This window comes from Trachurus trachurus (genome assembly GCF_905171665.1).
Source record: "Trachurus trachurus genome assembly, chromosome: 17".
In the NCBI taxonomy this organism is placed as follows: domain Eukaryota; kingdom Metazoa; phylum Chordata; class Actinopteri; order Carangiformes; family Carangidae; genus Trachurus; species Trachurus trachurus.
In genome coordinates this window covers 16,817,903-16,836,997 of record NC_139900.1, presented here as the reverse complement: position 1 = coordinate 16,836,997, position 19,095 = coordinate 16,817,903, and the positions used below count along the sequence as shown (strand labels likewise).

The 19,095-nt window shown below is 44.5% G+C and overlaps 1 protein-coding gene across 1 annotated transcript; it reads right to left on the bottom strand.

Annotated features, from left to right (window-relative positions):
- Window positions 1-2,080: 2,080 nt before the first annotated feature.
- Window positions 2,081-18,579, bottom strand: nyap2b (neuronal tyrosine-phosphorylated phosphoinositide-3-kinase adaptor 2b; the record flags this gene model as incomplete). Its single annotated transcript, XM_083991304.1, has 8 exons — window positions 18,351-18,579; window positions 15,657-15,858; window positions 11,470-11,789; window positions 7,490-8,566; window positions 4,260-4,364; window positions 3,027-4,079; window positions 2,834-2,937; window positions 2,081-2,368 (listed from the first exon to the last, which is right to left on the bottom strand). The coding sequence occupies exons 2-8, from the start codon at window positions 15,833-15,835 to the stop codon at window positions 2,081-2,083; spliced, it is 3,126 nt and encodes a 1,041-aa protein (XP_083847430.1). The 5' UTR covers window positions 15,836-15,858; window positions 18,351-18,579.
- Between the last annotated feature and the right edge of the window lie 516 nt (window positions 18,580-19,095).

The window sequence follows — 19,095 nt, the reverse complement described above, 5'->3', positions numbered from 1 at the left end:
TTTCCATAGCGGGTTTCAAGTTCATATTTATTTATTTCTCTCAACAGAACCCAAGTGACAATCAGTATACAGTACTTTTTTCCTCAAACATTTTTTCCTTTTCTTTTTTATTACGCAAAACAAGAGAACACTCAGTGCAATAGGACAGAGGACTCTGACAGTGCGGTGCTCTCTCTACCTTTTCACAGTGCACGTTTATACACACAAAAAGATTGTACATCATCATTATTACATTTCCAACCTCCACCCACCAACATCATGGAGAGGGCAAAGTGAATGTCTTAAAACAATCATTTTTAAAGATGCAACTTGCATACAGTGTAGCTTGGCACACACACAGACACACAAACGAACACACACACACAGCTCTCTCCCTCACACACACACATACATACACATACAACACAGAGGGACCTCTGTAGCATTGATTCTCACCAGAGAGGGGGTACTGCACTTGCACGCTGAGGGCTAGCTCTTTTGTCAAACCCATACTATTTTGGCAATGTTGACATTGCATTTAAATGTGCAAAGAGAACCAATTTAGATGATGTAAGCAGGAGGCTGAGGTAGAGGGAGAGAGCTGGGGGAGAAGGACATGTATGTAACCAGCCTGATTAAATGTGATGGAAGATGATCAGTAGTGCAGTTTTTTTCCTTTTTTCTCTTTAACAAAGCCTCTTATTTGTAGGCCCTTGTGCAACCCCTGTCCTTTTAACTGGGTAGAGCTGTTGCCATGTGATAGGTCCTTTAACGATTTGATCTCTGAACTGGTTGCCAGCCAATTGAATTGGAAATATTGTCAGAGACAACCAATCATAGATGACTGTATGTCACACACAGCCAGACTCCTGAGGCTTTACCTCCCAGCCAACAAATTAAAACGTACATGGCACAGCTCGCTACTCCTAACATTTTCAAAAATATATATATATAAGCATAATCTTGAAAGTTATTTCTTAAGCAAGTGCATATGGCTATTATAATCTGCAGTAAAATTAAGAAATGTTCTAAAAGCTCAGGTGTTGATTGTACGGGCTGGTCGTTGGCATCAAGTATTTACACTGTGTCATGGTGCTCGCAGTGTGCATGGCAAAGTAAGGACGCTGGTACTCGCCAGCTATTGCCACCAACCCCATTTTCAAATAACCAAACATCCCCAAGTGCAACCACACCCATATCTCGCTTTTACAGGCTTTGGCTGGTTTTGGATATTATACTGTTTTTATAATGCATGTTCTAATTTACTACCTTCCCATCCCACCCTCATAGCGTATCTTAGAATACAGCAGAAACATCTCACACCTTCTCTGTCATCTACAACATGCCAGCCAACAGGTTTACCTATAGAACGATTCAACCGATTCAAAAGGCTTTGACGTAGTGACCACACAGCTTCTTACTGTAATATACAAACTGAAGCACACAAGATTTCCTGTCTCTGTTCTAGGACCAACTGTTGTACATTCTACAACATAGTGGACCAGGCATGGAGGGCGCTGGAATCTAAAGCACGTTGACATTGACTCCTCAACTTACAATACAACAGTGAAAATGTAAAGTATATATAGACAGAATTGAATAGTCCATTCACTTTAGTGCTTTAAGCACAAAAAGAGTTGGGCATAAGAAAATTATGCTACTACAGTACAAGTATTGATAGATTATGCTTTCAAATGTAAAATAACTAAAACAAAAATAACTTAAAAACAAACATTAGATTGCATCTACATCTACTATACATAATTTAAGCTGCTTTTTAATCCCCATCTCATTTAAAAAATATCTATTCATCAAATATCTATTCTACTAATTATATTACAAGAATCCAGTTACAGGAAATAGAAAAATATCAAATATCACCAGTGATGATAAGAAAACATGACAACCTGAACAAGCAGAAATATTGCTATGGTAACCACCATTGTCCTTTGACATCAGCAAGTATCCTTCCCCCTGGTGCTCTGATCGGCCGTCCTGACGCTCCCTGATGTCGCAGGGAGGAAATCAACACGAGCCAGAGGAGAGAGGGAGTGGGTAATTCGGGGTTGTGTGGCAGGCAGGTGTAAGTGTGTTGTTACTGTCAGATGGCTGTGTCCCAGAATACGGTTGTCTGTGTGGGGTAAGGGGGAGGACGGATCTTTTTGGCCCCGCTGCTTTTCCCCCAGCTTGGGAGGACAGATGCACTTTCTTGCTTGCACTGACTCCTCTCCTGGTGCCTGTCCTCGTTCCTGTCCGGAGGAGGAGGCCTCTCCAGAGTTCTCTGCAGGTGCGGATGCTGCCTGGAGCGGATTTCCATGCACAGGGTGCGTTTCCTCTCGATCTGCTCGAGCATAGTGGTGTCGCCACATATCCAGGGCATCTGGGGCATCTGAGAGACAAAGTCAATGCTCTAAGTTACGTGAACACAACTTGACCTCAAAGCTAGCTGCACACTTGGCTTTAACTCTGCTACTGTATATTTCTCTATGACATGAAATATATTAAGACTAAACAGGCAACAATCAATAAGAAAAAAAAACAGACCTAACAAATGGTAACAAAACAACTCACTATTCATTATCAGATATTTTGAATCAAAATAAGCTTAATGGGAATTGGTGCACATAAGGACATGACATCACCTGACCCAGACCCTTTTTATTCTTATTAGAAGATTACAGGAATGTCAAATGAAATTGAGAACAAAATCTCTAAATTTTGTGTTAAAGCACAATTAATTGTGTATATTTGTGTATATTCTACATTTAAAAAGGGGGCTGATAAAGTAAGTCTTCATGACCTATTATTACAGGCTGAAATTGTACAGTACAGAAAAACAACCAAATGTGTTTACCTGACTTTGATGAGTCTCTGCCGCTCTCCTCTGTGGAGTGCCCATCGGTGAAGGGTTCGCAGGCATAGAAGGTGAGCGGCCATACTTCGGTGCGGCTTTCAGATCTACGAAGAAAAAATCACACGTCAATGTTAAAACATATGACAGTTTGATGATCAGCGTTAGATTCTGAATTTGAGGTGCTAACCCTCACCATTTCCTATTCCCACGGTCATCGGCGGACTGCCAGATAATCTCCCGTGGTGAGTAGGCGTGGTTGTGGATGAATGCTGTCCCGACACTGTGCTGCCGTTCCTCTCTTGTGCTTTCGATTGGTCCACGCTGTAATTCGCTCTGTTGTCTCGCCGAGGCGTGCCGTCCGATCGGTGTCCCCTCTCTTTGTTATCGCACCTGTACTCCATCGCAGTGGGGCTCTTGCCGTTCTTATGCTGCTCAGAGCCGTTCAGACTCCTGTCCTTGCTGTCCCTTCTCACCTCCAGGCCAGTTTTGCTCAGATCCTTGCTGTCCTGCCTGGGTAGAAGAGGAGGAGGAAGATCTCCGTTGTGGCTGCTCCTCTCTCTCCCCTCATGCTTGGACTCAGAGCTGTAGCCAACTTTGTCCTTACTGTTGCTGCCCCTGGAAGTTTCTTGTCGGGGCAGGATCTCAGGTGGCTGGTCAATTCTACCTTCATGCCTGTGTTCAATGTCACTCCTAACTCTATCTTTGCTATCCTGCCGGGGTAACAAATCAGGACGATGGTCCTTGCTGTCATGCCTATATTCTGCTGCAGTTCTAGCTCTGTCTTTGCTTTCCTGTCGGGGTAAAAGCTCAGGTGGCCTGTCTCTACTTTCATGCTTTGAGTCCACACCGTTCCTAGCTCTCTCTTTACTATCTTGTCGGGGTAAGAGCTCAGGTGGTTGATCCAGCAGTCTCTCTCTGCTTTCATGTCTAGAATCTACACCGTTTCTTGCCCTCTCCTTGCTGTCTTGTCTTGGTAACAGCTCGGGCGGCTGATCTAGGAGTCTCTCCCTGTCTTTGCTGTCCTGTCTCAGCAGAGACTCCACTCCGTGTCCCCCGCTCCTGTCTTTGCTGTCTCTCCTCGGCATCAAGTCGCCATTGCTGATCCCTCTGTCCTTTGAGTCTCTTCTTATCAAAGAGATGGGTTCTAAGGAGCTGCAGCCCCTGTCTTTGGAGTCCCGCCTCACAGGGATGGGCTCTACACTGCTGCCGCCCTGGTCCCTGCTGTCCCTACGAACAGGCGGTGCTTCTACACCACTACAGGTGCGGTCTTTACTGTTGCGTCTATGGGGAAGTTGCTCCACATTGCTGCTCCCTCTGTCTCTGTCTCTGTCTCTGTCTCTGTCTCGGTCTCGGTCTCTTTCTTTATCTTTATCTTTGTCTCTGTCTCTGTCTTTGTCTCTGTCTCTCCTGTGAGATGAGTCTTTGCTGTGGCGCTCCTTGGAGTCCCGCTTAGACTCCTTGCTGTGGCTGTGACTGTGGCGTTCCTTGCCTTCACGCTTTGACTCGCTGTGAGACTTGCTTTTGGACTCGGCTGTGAAAGAACAGGACAAAAAAATCAGAAGACAAACACAAATGAGTGACACAAGATGGACACAAATGATTCAACAACTTACCCTTCTCTATTGCATCAACAGTACTGCCCAATAACTAATAATTAGTAATTTAATTTAATCCCAATAATGTAGTGAAATGAATAAACTGTTATAGAACATAAAATGTCATCTTTTGGGTTTATCAGAAAAAAGTGTTTTGAGGTGTGTGTGTGTGTGTGTGTGTGTGTGTGTGTGTGTGTCTGTTTTTCTAATACAAGTTTCTGCATTAACATCAAATCTCCTCTAGGTGTCACTCAACACCCACTGGAGCAGCTACAGTAAACCACTGGCTAGATGAGTCAATGTGGGCTCACAGACATCAGAATTAATTTAACTGAAGTAATTGAAGTAATTTAATTGAACGACGTTGTTAGTGTGTAATAATTATCAATGATACACACTATCATTAGGTTTTTTGAATCCCATTAAATCAATTAAAACCTGTAGTTCATATTGTATATTTGTCACTTTACAGCCGGTGCATATTCTCATTTGCCCAGGTCATAGTATTTCAAAGGAGGTTAAATCGAAAGCAACTGGAAGTCCAGTTGCTTTCGATTTAACCTCCTTTGAAAAAAAAAGAAAGAAAAAAAAAATTGTCACTTTACAGTTTTACCATAAAATCTACATAATATACACAAATCATTTTTAAATGACCACTTCCCTTAATTGATTTCATGTTTACATTTTTTCAGCATTCTTTTTGCAGAAACCACATGGGGTTGTCCTCTTCAGCCCAGTATGCATTCTGCATACAGCACATTATGTTACAGCTTGTGTGTGTACCAAATGCTAGAAGGGATGTAGTATGTCACTGATTGAACAATAAAGACATTATAGATCATGACTGCACAAGTGAAAAATGTATCTGCATGATTGATTTCCACGTAGGCTGTGCCTGTGTATGGTTTCTATATGGGCTTGAACATATAGTACCATACACAAGCATTCCCTGTCATGCCCACATGTGTCATACATGGCTTTTTAAGTGTGTGTGTGTGTGTGTGTGTGTGTGTGTGTGTGTGTGTGTGTGTGTGTGTGTGTGTGTGTGTGTGTGTGTGTGTGTGTGTGTGTGGACGCATGCGTGTGTGTGCGTATGCGTATGGCGATTAACTGCCTGGTAAGTGGGTCAGGCTAGCTGTTGCTGTCTCTATCGCCTCAGAACAGGAAAGAAGAAAAAAAAACTGAACCTCCAATTCACTGTGTTGGGTTTGTGTGTTCTCATTACACCGTGTGGGCTTGTAGCCAGTCACAGAGCAACACGCACAACCTGTCAGTGCTGGAGCCCCGTGTGACACAGGTGTTAAAAATAAATAATTTAAAAAGGCCTGCCAGCACAGCCCACTCTTGATGGAAAAGATAAGTGCTGATAAACCATATGGGACTAAAAAACTAAATACTGTCAAAGGGCTCATTAGTGAGATATCCCTGGGAATTCCTGACATGTGACCATTCTAGTATAACACTTGACTATCTAACAATCACTTAATATAAATTACTAATTCAACAGATTTAATTAAGACAGTGCATTAAATATAGTCCAACTGATACGCATGCACAAACTGCGAGACATCAGTGAAGTCAAAATAGCAAGAAATCATAAATTGTCTCTGCTTCCACTACCCCCCGCTGCACAGCTGCCTGAGCCTCCTGATTGGCTTAATCATGAGTGGAGTATGTGCTGATTGGACAGAAACGAGAATCTGAAACCCTCTGATCAGGTGAAGATTTTAGTTCAGAGCCATAGCTATCCTCACATCAGGAGCTCATTGCTCTGTTGAAGACCGGCATGCCCTGAGCTGTGATTGGCTGGATTACCCATGGGGAGGGAATCTGCAAATAAGAAACAAGGATTTCTCCTCCTTTCACTGTTGCTATGTTGTAGTTGCTAAGAGTGTGGAGTAAGGACGGATGTGTGGACTCCTTAGTAGTTCTTTTATGATTCATGTATAAAATGCACTTAAATAAATCTTTCTCTCTTTAAAAAAAAAAATCCATTTAGATTACACAGCTCAGCTCTAAAGAGGGGCATATTATTGAGGTATACATGATGTCACTATGTCAACAGTAGAGTTAAACTTCATGTCAAACCTCACTCCACATCATTGGATGCAGAGTATACTGTATATATATTTATTAGTGATCCAAATGCATGCATGACATGTCTCTGCATTAACTGAAATATCCTTCATGCATTTATAAAATAAAAAATCTTGCTTATTTGGTTTGATTTAATGCCTACAGTCATAATTGTTTTATTCATTCATATTAAGGGCATTCGATTTCAAAATATTTAAGATTAACATGGACATTTTAACACAAAAATAATGACTGCATAATGCATGAGCATGAGAATGTTAATTTGCGACAGACTGATAATGCTGCTGGCACCTAAGCCACCGTGTGACAGAAAATACGATCATGAGTGATTAACCGTTTTTAGATCCTTTTTTGTAAACTTGAAGCAATGTGTGCACCTTGTATCGTCATGAGCAGATAATGCTTTCTTTCCCAGCTGCATTGATTTTGGCAGTCTCCTGAGTGTGGCATGGTTATCTGTATTTAAACATGATGTTTACATATTTAAAAGTAATGCTGCCTGATGGCCTAATGCCATGAGTAGGTTTGAGGGACCTGCTGTCCGTTTTAGTCGCTAATCCCCTCAGATTAAATCATACGATCTGTATCAGACTTGGCTCACGGGGGCCTAGATTAAATAGATGGTAGGTTGTAGAGAGCAGCAAAAACACGGTACTGTAAAAGTCATGTATTCTGTGCACAGGCTCCTAATTTTGCAGGGTTAAAGTTGTTAACCCATAATAAATCTAAATTACTCAATGACTTAAAAGGGAACTGAGGGGCTTCTTTTTGTTAACGCTCTTCACCATGTCTCTCTAATGAAATCAGGATGTAGGGAGTAAAATATTTACAAAGAGATGCAGTTGTAAGATGTTTACAATCTGGAATCCGAGGCATAAATAAGTGAATACGAGGACACACGTCTGTGTCTCTTTTGGTTTTACTACAAAGCAAAATAATACGACGGATGTGTGAAATGACTCACTCTCTCCGGGCTCTTTAGACTTTCTGCCACTGGCGTTTTTCTTCAGCATGTTCCTGCCTGTGGTGAACAGGTTGGTTAGCTCGTCCAGGGGGCTGGTGGGCGTCCGCGAGCGACCTGTCGACACGTTCTGCATGGAGCCGTGGAGCCGACCCACGCCGTCTTGAGGTGGCGAGCCCTTACCGTGAGGGGTGGCGGAGGCGCTCCGCGGCAGACCCCCGGGGAACGGCATGTTGGCGTCGAAGGGAGGCGTGCGCATGAGGCTCAGAGGGGTGAGACAGCGACCCATGCTGACGGGCGACGGGCAAGCGGAGTGGCTGCGCTGATAGGAGGATGAGGAGGAGGATTTGTAGAGGGTGCAAGGTAGAGGGGGTGCGGAGGAGCGCCCGGAGACAGTGAGGGTCGGGGTGGCGGTCAGCTCCCGGCGGAGGTGCGCGGAGGAGGGCGGCTCGGTGGAGGACGTCGGGGACTTGCTGTAGGACTGGTTCTCCAGCATGGGCAATTTGGTTACATCTAGAGGGGTGAGGGGGGACTCGTCTGAGTTTGGTGAACACTGGGCTGGCGCCGGTGGGAACACTAACAGCGGAGGCCGGTGCGTGAGTAAATTGGGAAAGGGTGCGGGAATGTCACAGAGGGGAATGTTGCGAGGCGTGGAGCAGCGACTGAGAGGCTCGGGGTCGTAGGGCGCCGGCGTGGGGCACGCGGAGCGGCATCCCACAGGGTCAGTACGGTACTCCATGTCATCCAGAGCAGGGTACTTCATCTCCTCGTACACAGACTCTCCCGGCTCCTCGTCCTCGCTCTTCAGGGGCTCTCGCGCTCCCACGTCGATCCCTCCCATCTCTATGTAGACGGGTTCGTCTTCGCAGTCGTCCGTGGGGCTCTCGTCGCTCTGCGGTGGTGACGGGTTGCGTTCAGAGGGGGAAGTGACGTGGTGGAGGGGTCTGGGCAGGCATACCCCGCTGCCCGCGTGACTCTTGATGTAGGACTCGTCAAAGGAGACGCTCAGCTGCGTGTTGGGGTTCCTCTTGGGTTTGGGTGGCGGCACCCTCCTACAGTCCTCACTGCATCCTTGAGCTGCTGAGGGACAGAAAAAAGTCTCAACACCAATCCACAGAAGAATTTCATTTTCATGAGAAAAACTATCTATTAAAGACAAGTATACTTTACATGATTAGTTTTGTGATTCATTCATCAGTTTATTACATTTAATAGTTTGTCGCTCTGACTTACAGTGGGCTCTGATGTGGAACGTTTCTGATGTCACAAAGCAAAACTGGATTGATTTAACAAAAGTGTATTTCCTGAATCATTTATAATTCATCATTAAGTGAATCACTAGCATTTATATAAAGCCTATTGCTGTTTCTGTGGGTCAAATGTAGGTCAACGTGAGTAGCTGAGAGCAATATCTTGAGTCAGATATGTGGGAATAGTTGAGGCATATGCATGTTTCTAGGTCACATATACAGCAGTGGAGCAGTATGTGAGTATAGTATCTGGGTCACACACACTGTGGAAGCTTCTTTCTGATAGTGGTGACGTAGCATTGCAGTGTGAATCGCTTTAGATGTGGTGCAGTGAGGCTCCAGTACAGTGCTCACGTAGACCAGATACTACCGTACAGTACGGCCCTAACGCTAGTTTTACACACACACACACACACACACACACACACACACACACACACACACACACACACACACACACACACACACACACAGTGGACATGCTCTATACTACTGGGTGGCTCACAGAGTATTTCTAGGTCAGGCATTGGGATGTTTGGATAGGAGTGTCCCTTTCTCCAATGGGCAGGGGGAGATAAGTGTAGTTAAGAGCCAGACTATGTCTGAAATCTTCAAACTGCAGATTTTACACCTTTAATAATTCAGATGCCAGATGGCCCAGACACACGCACTCTTCCCGTAACTTTATGACTCACCACCATCACTACATGCACGCAGGCCTGCATGCACACACACACACACACACACACAGCACATGCCTACACATTTGCCGAGGGAAATTGGGACAAGCATACACACATTTTATACACCACAGTCTCACAACCTATGAAGATGTTCCAGAAAGTCTAACTGAGTAGGTGTCTGACTTCCATATTTCCTGTCACGTATTGAGTGAGTGTGGCTTTGGGGACTACGTACTGTATATATGATCCTGAAATTTAGAGAGACGGCGGATGGACAGATAGATTGGGAGTCTTTATATAAGTGACGCACATGAACAATGAATTCAAAGTCAAGAACATCTCATGTTGCTTTGCGCTGGTATTTTGCATGCTATGCATTCACCCAGTGCTGATGCTGATGTCAGTGATGCTAATTTGAACCGACTATGAAACGGGCCTTTTGTTTCCACATTTTCTTTTCATTACCACCAACACCAGGGTGTTAATAGAAGATGCGGTTCAACATGTATGAGTATGTGCTTATTTGGAACAATATGATACTCATAGTCTTGTCTACTCTCTCTTCCTTTCTTTTCATGCATACAGTACTGTATATGCATGCATGTGTGTATGCATGTACAGTAATGTGCACACAACAATGTACCTGTGCCTCTTTTCGGTAACTCCCAGATAGATTACTACACTAACAGGTTTGCATGGTGGATCTTGAGAACAGTTTCAGCCCTGATGATGAATCCATCCCTCCAAACATCTCTTCCTCCCTGTCTCTTCTCCTCTCTCTATTCCTCCCTCTTCTCCCCCTCCCCCTGTAGCGGATGTGTTTACCCGCAACCCCCCTCTCCCTCCCTCTCCTCCTGGGGAAAAAGAATCTAGGTCAATCGCTCCTCCTGAATGAATTCTACTTTGACAAGCTCCTCCCCTTCCCGCTACAGCGCCAGCTACAGAGCACGCAACCCTCCCCTCAGCCAGGGACACCCCCACACTCTGGCTCTGATTGGCTCCGCAGCCTCAGACTCCAGCACCTCTGGAGCCCCATTGGCCCAAGCTGTTCACTGATGCTGTGATTGGCTAGGCTGCAGGGGGTCTTGTTTCTGTGGGATGGTTGCCGTGGTGCCCAGGAAGATCTGTGTGCACATAGAGAGATCCCCACCAATCTGAGCCAGGCTGGGCGACTCCCTCAACATCACGTTGGCAGCGAAGCATCCAAACTGAAATGGAGTCAAAGCTTCCTGCAACCTCTAAATCTCTCTGCTCCCACAGCCACCTGCCACCTAGACTTTTATTATAATATCTGTTTAATTTTGCACTGCTTATTATTTTATGTTCTGCACAACATGTGCTGGGATGGGTTTTTGTTTTTGTTTTGTTTTTCAGTGAAGGAAGGGCACATTTTGCATCTGCTCCAGAAGTTATTGTATCTGTGGCTTGTTAAGGGAAACATTCCATTAGCTCAGTCAATCTTTCTATTATCCATCAAAGCATTTCATACACTGAGTTGATTTACTTTTATTATGCCCGGTCTTTCATCCATGGCCAAGCATATTGTGTTGTTTTGCTTCATTGCTGCAGGCTGCATCTTCTGGATCTCGATCAATGCATCTCTAAATGTTGGCCATGCAACTTTTAACTGGGATAGAAATTGCTTGCCTTTTTTTTTTAGTGATTTGACTTTTAGAAATATAAAACTGAGTCAATTTTAAACAAGTTTATAGAACAGTCTAATTTCTTTATGTGCCACAAGAACAGCTTTGACAACTTATTTCTCCACATCCAGCACAGTCCTTTGATATATGAAGGTTCAGCTTAGAGTGTTACTCCCAGTAGTAGAAGCTGTTGCATTAGTGCACTTATAATGATATAACCGTGGTTTAACCCCATTGTACTTCAAGCTCATCATTATTTCTAAATCGATATGGTACTTAATTGAAGTATGCAGTGAATAGATAGATGTCATGTCATTGTAGGAGAAACAGTGTTGAGGAGGGCACTGCAGAGAGCATATAGCTATATTTAGAGGAGCAGTTTGGTGTGAAGTGCCACCACCACTCACCGTCACATCTCTCCCCACGGCAGGTGGACATGGGACTGTGGTCCACCGCCTCAGACGACATGCTGAGCTTGGTGGCCGGGTCCCTCCTGGGCTTGGGTGGGGGCTGCTTCCTTGAGGTTGGGCTTCCCACTTCCTCCTCTCCTCCTCCGCCGCCACTGTTCCCGCCGCCGACGGAGTGGAGGGACTGGGAGCGTATGGAGAAGCCCTGCCCACAGGCAAGGGCGTGCGGGTGGGGCATGGGCATGTGCTCCTGGGGGTCTGGCATGGTAATGGAGCCCATACGTAAGTGCTTGCCTTCAGTTGCTATGTCTTCACCCGTCCTACAACAGAAGAGAGAAGGTGCAGAGGAAGGATGTAAGGAGCAGGAATTTCAAGCTAAAAGAATTAGACATTTTACAGTTAAATGTGTGGATGAGGCAAAAATAGTGCATATACCCTGAAACACAGTCAGCAATGCTCTCGTAAAGCGTATGTAAAGCATTTGTGTGTGTTCATGTACAGGGTCCTCTTCAGGGCAAGGCATTGATTTGAGTTTAACCCTGGAAATGACCAATGCTGCTCACACAACCACACACTGACTGACACTATGGAAGTCCCCCAGCCTGTACACAATCAATCCCTATAAATGGATGATTGGCCTGAATGGAGCGTTAATGATGTCTGAGTGTAGTGTGGTAATGGGGGGAAAGGAGGTCTGTGTGTTTGCACGTGTGTGTATTTGCAGTGTAAATGAGCTCAAGATCTGACAGTGTTTGGGGAAATGGTTTGTACAAAAGACATTTGCAATGTATGCACAGTTGATCTCTGCAGTGTATTTATTTATTTATTCTCATATCAGAGACACAATTACGCTAACGTCAGTGATTTGAATGTTTAAACAAATAGATGAATTTGCATGTGTGGTTTCAAAGATCTCTATCTTGTGTGAGTATGTGCACATGTGTTTGTGTATGTGTGTGTGTGTGTGTGTGTGTGTGTGTGTGTGTGTGTGTGTGTGTGTGTGTGTGTGTGTGAGACCCCTCAGTGTGGGACTTTGCTGACTCTGACTCCCTCCCGGCCAGCTGCTGAACAGAAGGTGCTTTGCTTGGTGGGGTGGGTTCATTGGTCAGAGGCTTAACTTTGCCTAGCAACAGGGTACCCATAGAAACCAGACACAAAACCAGCTGCCGTCACACAACAATAATAAAGTGCACGTGCACATCATCACCACATCACAATTTGTTTACAGATGACAGAGGCTCGACAAGACAAAGGCACCTGCAGCTACCTGTGGAGCCGCATTGCTAATGTTATTTTAAATGAAGAAAGAATGTAAACACAAAGTTGCTGCAGTAGTAATGCAAAATTGGCAGAAATGCATATTTCCATGTAAAAATAGTGATCATGCATGTTTAGGGGGGAACGTGTTTGACCAAAGAAAGAATGATGAACACTGAGCCACAGGTGTCAGCAGCACATCTCTCACCCATCATATGTTTTGGGTGTGCATCTGCTGTGATTGTGTGCATACACACCCTTACACATGGTTTGTGAGTATGGGTGGGTGGGTGTGACTGGAGTAGTAGTGACTGGGTTATTTATAGGATATTTGCCCAGTGATTGGCTAGAGGACAGACCACAGGTGCACTTGGACCAGTTGGAGTTGACTTGTCGTCGGGCAGCTCTGGGTCTCTCACTGTGACACCATGTGACAAGAAAAAAAAAAGGGAGGAAAAAAAACATCACAGAAACAAGCAAAACACTGAGGTAAATCTTGGAGAGAAAAAGAGGTTGGGAAATGATGTGTGAGTGTGTGTGCACGACACGTCTGCACGAAGGGGGAAAGAAAGACCAAAGCAGCCGTTTGGAATTTGCATGCATATGTAAATATACGTAAATTTAAGTGTGTGTGTGTGTGTTATATGTGTGTTCATGAATACACTTGCATGTTTAGGTAAATGTTGAGCATCTGTGTGTGTCCATGCTGTGTGAATAACTTCTGATGAAATACAATAAAAGAAAAACCCAGAGTGTGATAGCAGCAGGCAGGAAGGCCCGCCTCACTCAAACCTAACGCACTGATCTGATTGGCCTATGGCTGTTCCAGCTGTCACCAGGCAGAACACATCTCCTGCAACTGAGCTCACACTTAATCTCTCTCTCTAACAGGTTTTTTTTTTTCTTATTTTCCCCCCCACTCTTAAATACAATTGCTCTAGCAAGCTCTTCCTCCCTCGTGCAGTCACATGGGCCATTTGTTCTTTCCTTCCCTAATGTATTCTATTTCCCTTCTGTTCATGTCCATGCACGCACATGTACACAAGTATGCATGTGCTTCTTTACGCACATGCAAATGCGATTGCAAGCATGCTCACAAGAATCCTCACACTCTGTCTCACTGTCAGTCAGTTACTGTAAAAATGGGTCGTCTCATTGACCTACTTATATGCCTCATGAAAATTCCAGTTATTTTTTAGACTCTTCCTCCAGTGACTGTGTATTAATATTTTAGCTTTGGCAACAGCTGAAAGCCGGTGGAAGGATAGCGGGACAGTAGATGTCACTTTCCTCAGGCATCTCCCTGTCCCATTCAGCAATTTACAGTACAGGACTGCATTGGGCTGATAATAACAAAAGAACATTAGGAAATTTTACTGTGGCAAGTTATAACAGAGTCCAGGGTAGATTTCTGAGTGGTTTTGTCAGCTTTGCAAGTGGTGCGCGACACACACAAAAATACAATCACGGCAGCAGCAAAAAAGCAGCTCCTTTTAAATCGCATGACCCTATGACAGAAACGTGACAGGGTTCAAAGTGTCCCTGAATAAATCAGCTAAGATGAAGCACATCTGGCCACATATAAACGCTCAGCCCCCAAAACCACATCAATGTAATCATCTGATGTACAACTAAAACTCCCGACAGCTGCTAAAATACATTGTACCATGTCAGACAGACAAATGAACACATGACAACACTGGACCACATTTGCCTAAGCCTTTGCACTGCGAGCTGATGTTTGCCCTGCTGAATCATTAGATTACATGTCTGACTAAAGTAGTTTTTTCTCTAAAAGCGTATTTGCTGTTTTTAGTTTTTAAATAATATGCATCCATATTCTCCTGATAATTCTACAAATGGGGATTAAAATTTCAAATGAAGACCACGTGCTACATGTCTCTTGGCAGATATACCATCGGTCACATCACAGAAGCAACCAGCAAAACAAATGTATAACTCATGTACTGTACACTGCTCTTGGAGCAAAATTCAAATCAGTCTTTAACTACTAAAATATGGCAAAAAAATAGATAAACAAATCCAAAAAATTGTCAAAAAGTGTCTCTGCTCTCCATTTTTGGGTATAATGAAGTCATACGGATGTCAATAGCACTTTACAACCCTTTTGCAATGTCCCGTTATCATCCCCAGTGACTGGGTGACTCAGAGCGCTCACTATTCTACCCCACAACACAAGCACGCCGTATCCACGTGCTAGTCACGTTGTGAGTGCATGGCCATTCGCTGAAGTTTCGGGACGCCACATAGTGGTGTTGCTGTGCGCTGTAGCTGCTTGCTCAACACAACATACAAAACAGGATCCAGCGGCACATGTGACTAGTATCCGATGAGGTCGATTAGAAAAAAATGCATTTTCTTAAACTCTCCTTGACGACGATACAACTTTCTACTCAGCTGTGGAGTTTTCTTCCAACAAATGGTGTATTTTTGTTGTTCTGTAATCACCACGGCATTGCACAATGTCTAATTCCCACCCTCACATCCTAACACACTTTCCGTCAAAGCCAATCTGCCTCCTTTTTTAATTCTACAAGCTCTTCATCTCAAAAATGGAGCAGCAATGACCTCCATGCAAGGACAAGTCCCAAATAAGTCTAAAAGTGAAAAATTAATTATCCTCTAAAGATCGTGGGGTGCACCAGTCCACACTGGCAAACTCTAAAATATGGCAACCTGCCAATGCCACAGGGACCCTCTGGCCACTTGTCCCAATTCTTTACAACCTCTCCCTAAAATGTACCCAGTGACATCCTTGCAGAGCAGAATCCCATTCATGTGCTGTAGTGAGACTTGTGGATGTACTTCATAAATCACCAGGAAGTCCAGCAGTATCCTGACTATAGATTTTAGAACAAGATATCTCTGTTCAAAACCTTTGTTAAGGAGTCTTGTTGTTTTTTCCTTACCTCCTTATGGCTTCCTCCTGTTTTCTCTTCTTCTCGTTTTTTTCCTGCAGGAATGCCCTATTTCTCTCATTCCTGGCGTGGTCAAAGTTCTGAGCTACCAGGCCGTTGTAGGCTCTCAGCCCATTCTCCTCAACATACTGGAAAAAGCGGAGAGTTTCCTCCTCTTTGGAGCTCATCATTCTTCAAGCCTTTCCACAGCATTCTGTTGAGGAAATATAGGAGACATAGTCAGCCATAATTACTTGTGCAAAAGAGTCACAATATAGTACTAGCGATGTGTACTAGGATTGTATATCGGTATGTTTTGAATGCAAAGCAAGAATAAATATGTGTCAGTTATTATTCTTTCAACCTTTATATTTCAAGGTCAGCCTTGGTGAGAGAAAAAAAAACTGGTGGAGCAAGACCGCGTCAGTGCTACAGCAATGTCACACGTTGATTTTATGTGATGTTTTCTGTAGTTTTTAAGGAACTGTTGCTGTGGAGTTTGTGGCCTATGGAAGGTGCATGTTGATGGTGAGAATTGCATCATGCCTGCAACTACAGGATAACCATTTTCTCTGGGGGGTTGCAACATCTTTTTCATCGTTCATTATGCACAAACACATACACAAAAGCTCACATGCACATATGCAATAGTGACGGCACTCGTTGTTAAGCTAACAGTAAGTCACAACCTTCAGTTTTCTTTTTTGTCCATGGAGCCGTAGTGGCTGGCTGCTCACTCTCTCAGTTGTGTTTGCACACTTTCTGGCCAAAAAATTACTAGCTTTAAATAAGAGTGTCTGAATAAAACTGGAGAGGGGCTTTCATCTTCTGCAGTTGTAATACGTGTTGGGCTCAGATGTGAAAATATAGCACTCCTGGGACAAACCGCACAGATGAAATGAAGCAATCTTACTAGGCTGCGATGCATGGTTTTGCATATGCAGACATCATCATCATTTTATGTTTTAGATCTAAAAATAATCTCCTCTTGAGTTTGAGTGTTTCTTGCTGCCTTTGATTCTGTAAAAATACTTTTGCAGACGACATCACATGTCATGAGAAAGAGCATGGACGCTGCTGTGAGGGAAAAACATCTTCAATGAAACATCCACATCGGTGCAATCATTCTGTGATTCATTCCCTCTTAATGGGAATCAGTTTAAAATAGCATTGTTTGCAGCCACTTGAGATGCACACCTTGCATGAAGCAGTTAATGATGTTATTCTCTGTGCATGCGTGTATAATATGCATTTGCCTGTAAACCTGAGTAACTGCATGGAGCATAGTATATCGAGCGTGCAACCGCCTGGTGTGACTTTGGATAGGCCAGTGATGGAAGAGAAGAAAATAGTGAATGCTTTTATGTAGGTCAATGTTTTCAGATCAGCCTAAGACTCATGCTTGTTTACGTGTGAGGGAAGCACTGAGTGTGAGTGTGCAGGGAGGGGGGAGGGGGATTGTGATAACTGTATGTATGTTTGTGTGCGTTATGTGTGTGTAGGCAGGCAAGGGCAGCGAGGGGAGGGCTTGGAGGGCAGCCAGATGGAGATTGCAGGGCAAGAGAGAGAGAGCGGCCATTGTCTGGCCATCCTCAGCATCCCTCTACCTCATGTCTGTCTATCAATAAGTCCAGCACGGGGCCGAGGTCAGTGGGTTTATCTGCCAGTTCCACTCCCTAAGACGCATCCTCAACACTCCTTAGCAGAGGCTTTTACAAGCATGAGGAGAGGACTGATAAGGACCAACAGACAGAATCACAATCTCAAAAAAAAAAAGCTCAAACTAGGGCACAGAATCCTGGTGTCAAGTGGTGTTGATATCTTTTTTTTTTTTACCTCCTGATTATCAGGTCTTATCACCGATGCACAGCCACAGTCAGAGATCTGAGGCTGTACAAAGAAAATAAATCTTGGTTTCTGGGGAGAAATGAGGTGTAGCAGTTAGATGTGTTAGGGGTGCAGCAAAGGGAAGGCATAGTTCAAACAGTGTTTGAGCTGAATTAAGCTTGCCTGCCTAATCCCTGTAAGCCTGCAGCAGCACTCTGCACTGGAATCAGCTTGTTTATCACACTGTTTCTACCAACCAAGCCTTTCTCATTTGATTTTCCTCCCGTAACTCATCAATGTAAACTGCTTTTGTTATTTACTCATCTTTGTAAAACATGCCTATTCAGCAAACAATTTTTCTCCCACAGAGCTTCCTTTTCATTGCTCCTTCTCTTTACCTAATGCATTTTTGTCTTTTTTTCCCCCTGTCCCATCTCCTCCTGCCTGCCTTTTCCCCAGTTGACATGGGCTGCAACAGTTGGAACACAGAGGTGCACTTTGCTTTAAAAGTAAATGATAGTGGCACACTGTTTCTGTTTCCAGGCAACTGTGTCCCATGAGAGGGGCAGCATGGTTATTCTAGAGACACAAATGTCAAAAAGATTGCAAGGCCAGTAGTCTGGTGACAACATGTGTGGGCACTCGTGCATGCAATCAGTGCAGTGCAGTGCAGTGCAGTGGACCAAGTAAAGATTAACCTGTAAACCCAGGCACACACAGGTGCCACACTTGGCAGATCTGATTTTGTGGTTTTTATGTAGACTTCACAATAGAAAAAAAAAAAAAAAACTTTTCCAAACATTACGGACGGCGTGTGTAGCTTTTGCTTGCATAGTTTTTCTGGGTTTGTGGGTCATTGTTATGTATGAGCATACTTACAATGGGGCTGTGTCCCTGCTGGTTTGTAGACCAACTTCTCTTCTGTCGTCCCCTGATGAGTCCAGTGCACGCTAGTGAACTCTGACCTATGCTGGAGCACCAGTGCACTATTCCACTTAAATCCACATAGACCTCCATCCATTGTATGGCCCCAAATGACTTGGCTTTCTACAAGGAGTCCCTGTGACCCAGGATGAGGCTGGTGCTAGAGGGGAGCTGGGCCATTGGGTGCCCAGCCCAAGGCTCCCTCCTCCCCCTGGGCAGAAAAGGGAGATGCGACCCCTCCAGTCCAGATGTTGTCAAACTCCAAGCCAGGTGCCAGCTTCACTGCTCCGCACATCTGCACATTCTACAGACGGAAGGAAGACGCAGTGTAGCAACAGACCGCACCCGCAACCGCAAGCATGACACAAATACACACTCTCACACTCTCACATCAGAACTCCCCTTTGCAGTTGCAGACCAAACACTTGCAGTCTTTCTAAAGCTTCGTTCCCCCAGAAAAGTCTTTCCTTCTGCTTTAAGACGGCCAACTGCACAGAATGTCTCAGAGTGTCACACAGGTTAAAAGGAATCCTTATTCACAGTGCCCTGGAGGTCGAGACCCAGGCAGAGCAGAGTGCGCTTCCCCCGGTGTGGCATTCGCTAGTCGGCTCCCTCTGTCCTGCTCAGCCACACAGGTCGGTATAGTCGGTCTGTGCTTAAGCAGATGACACCGGGCTTCCCAACTATAGATCACAACAAG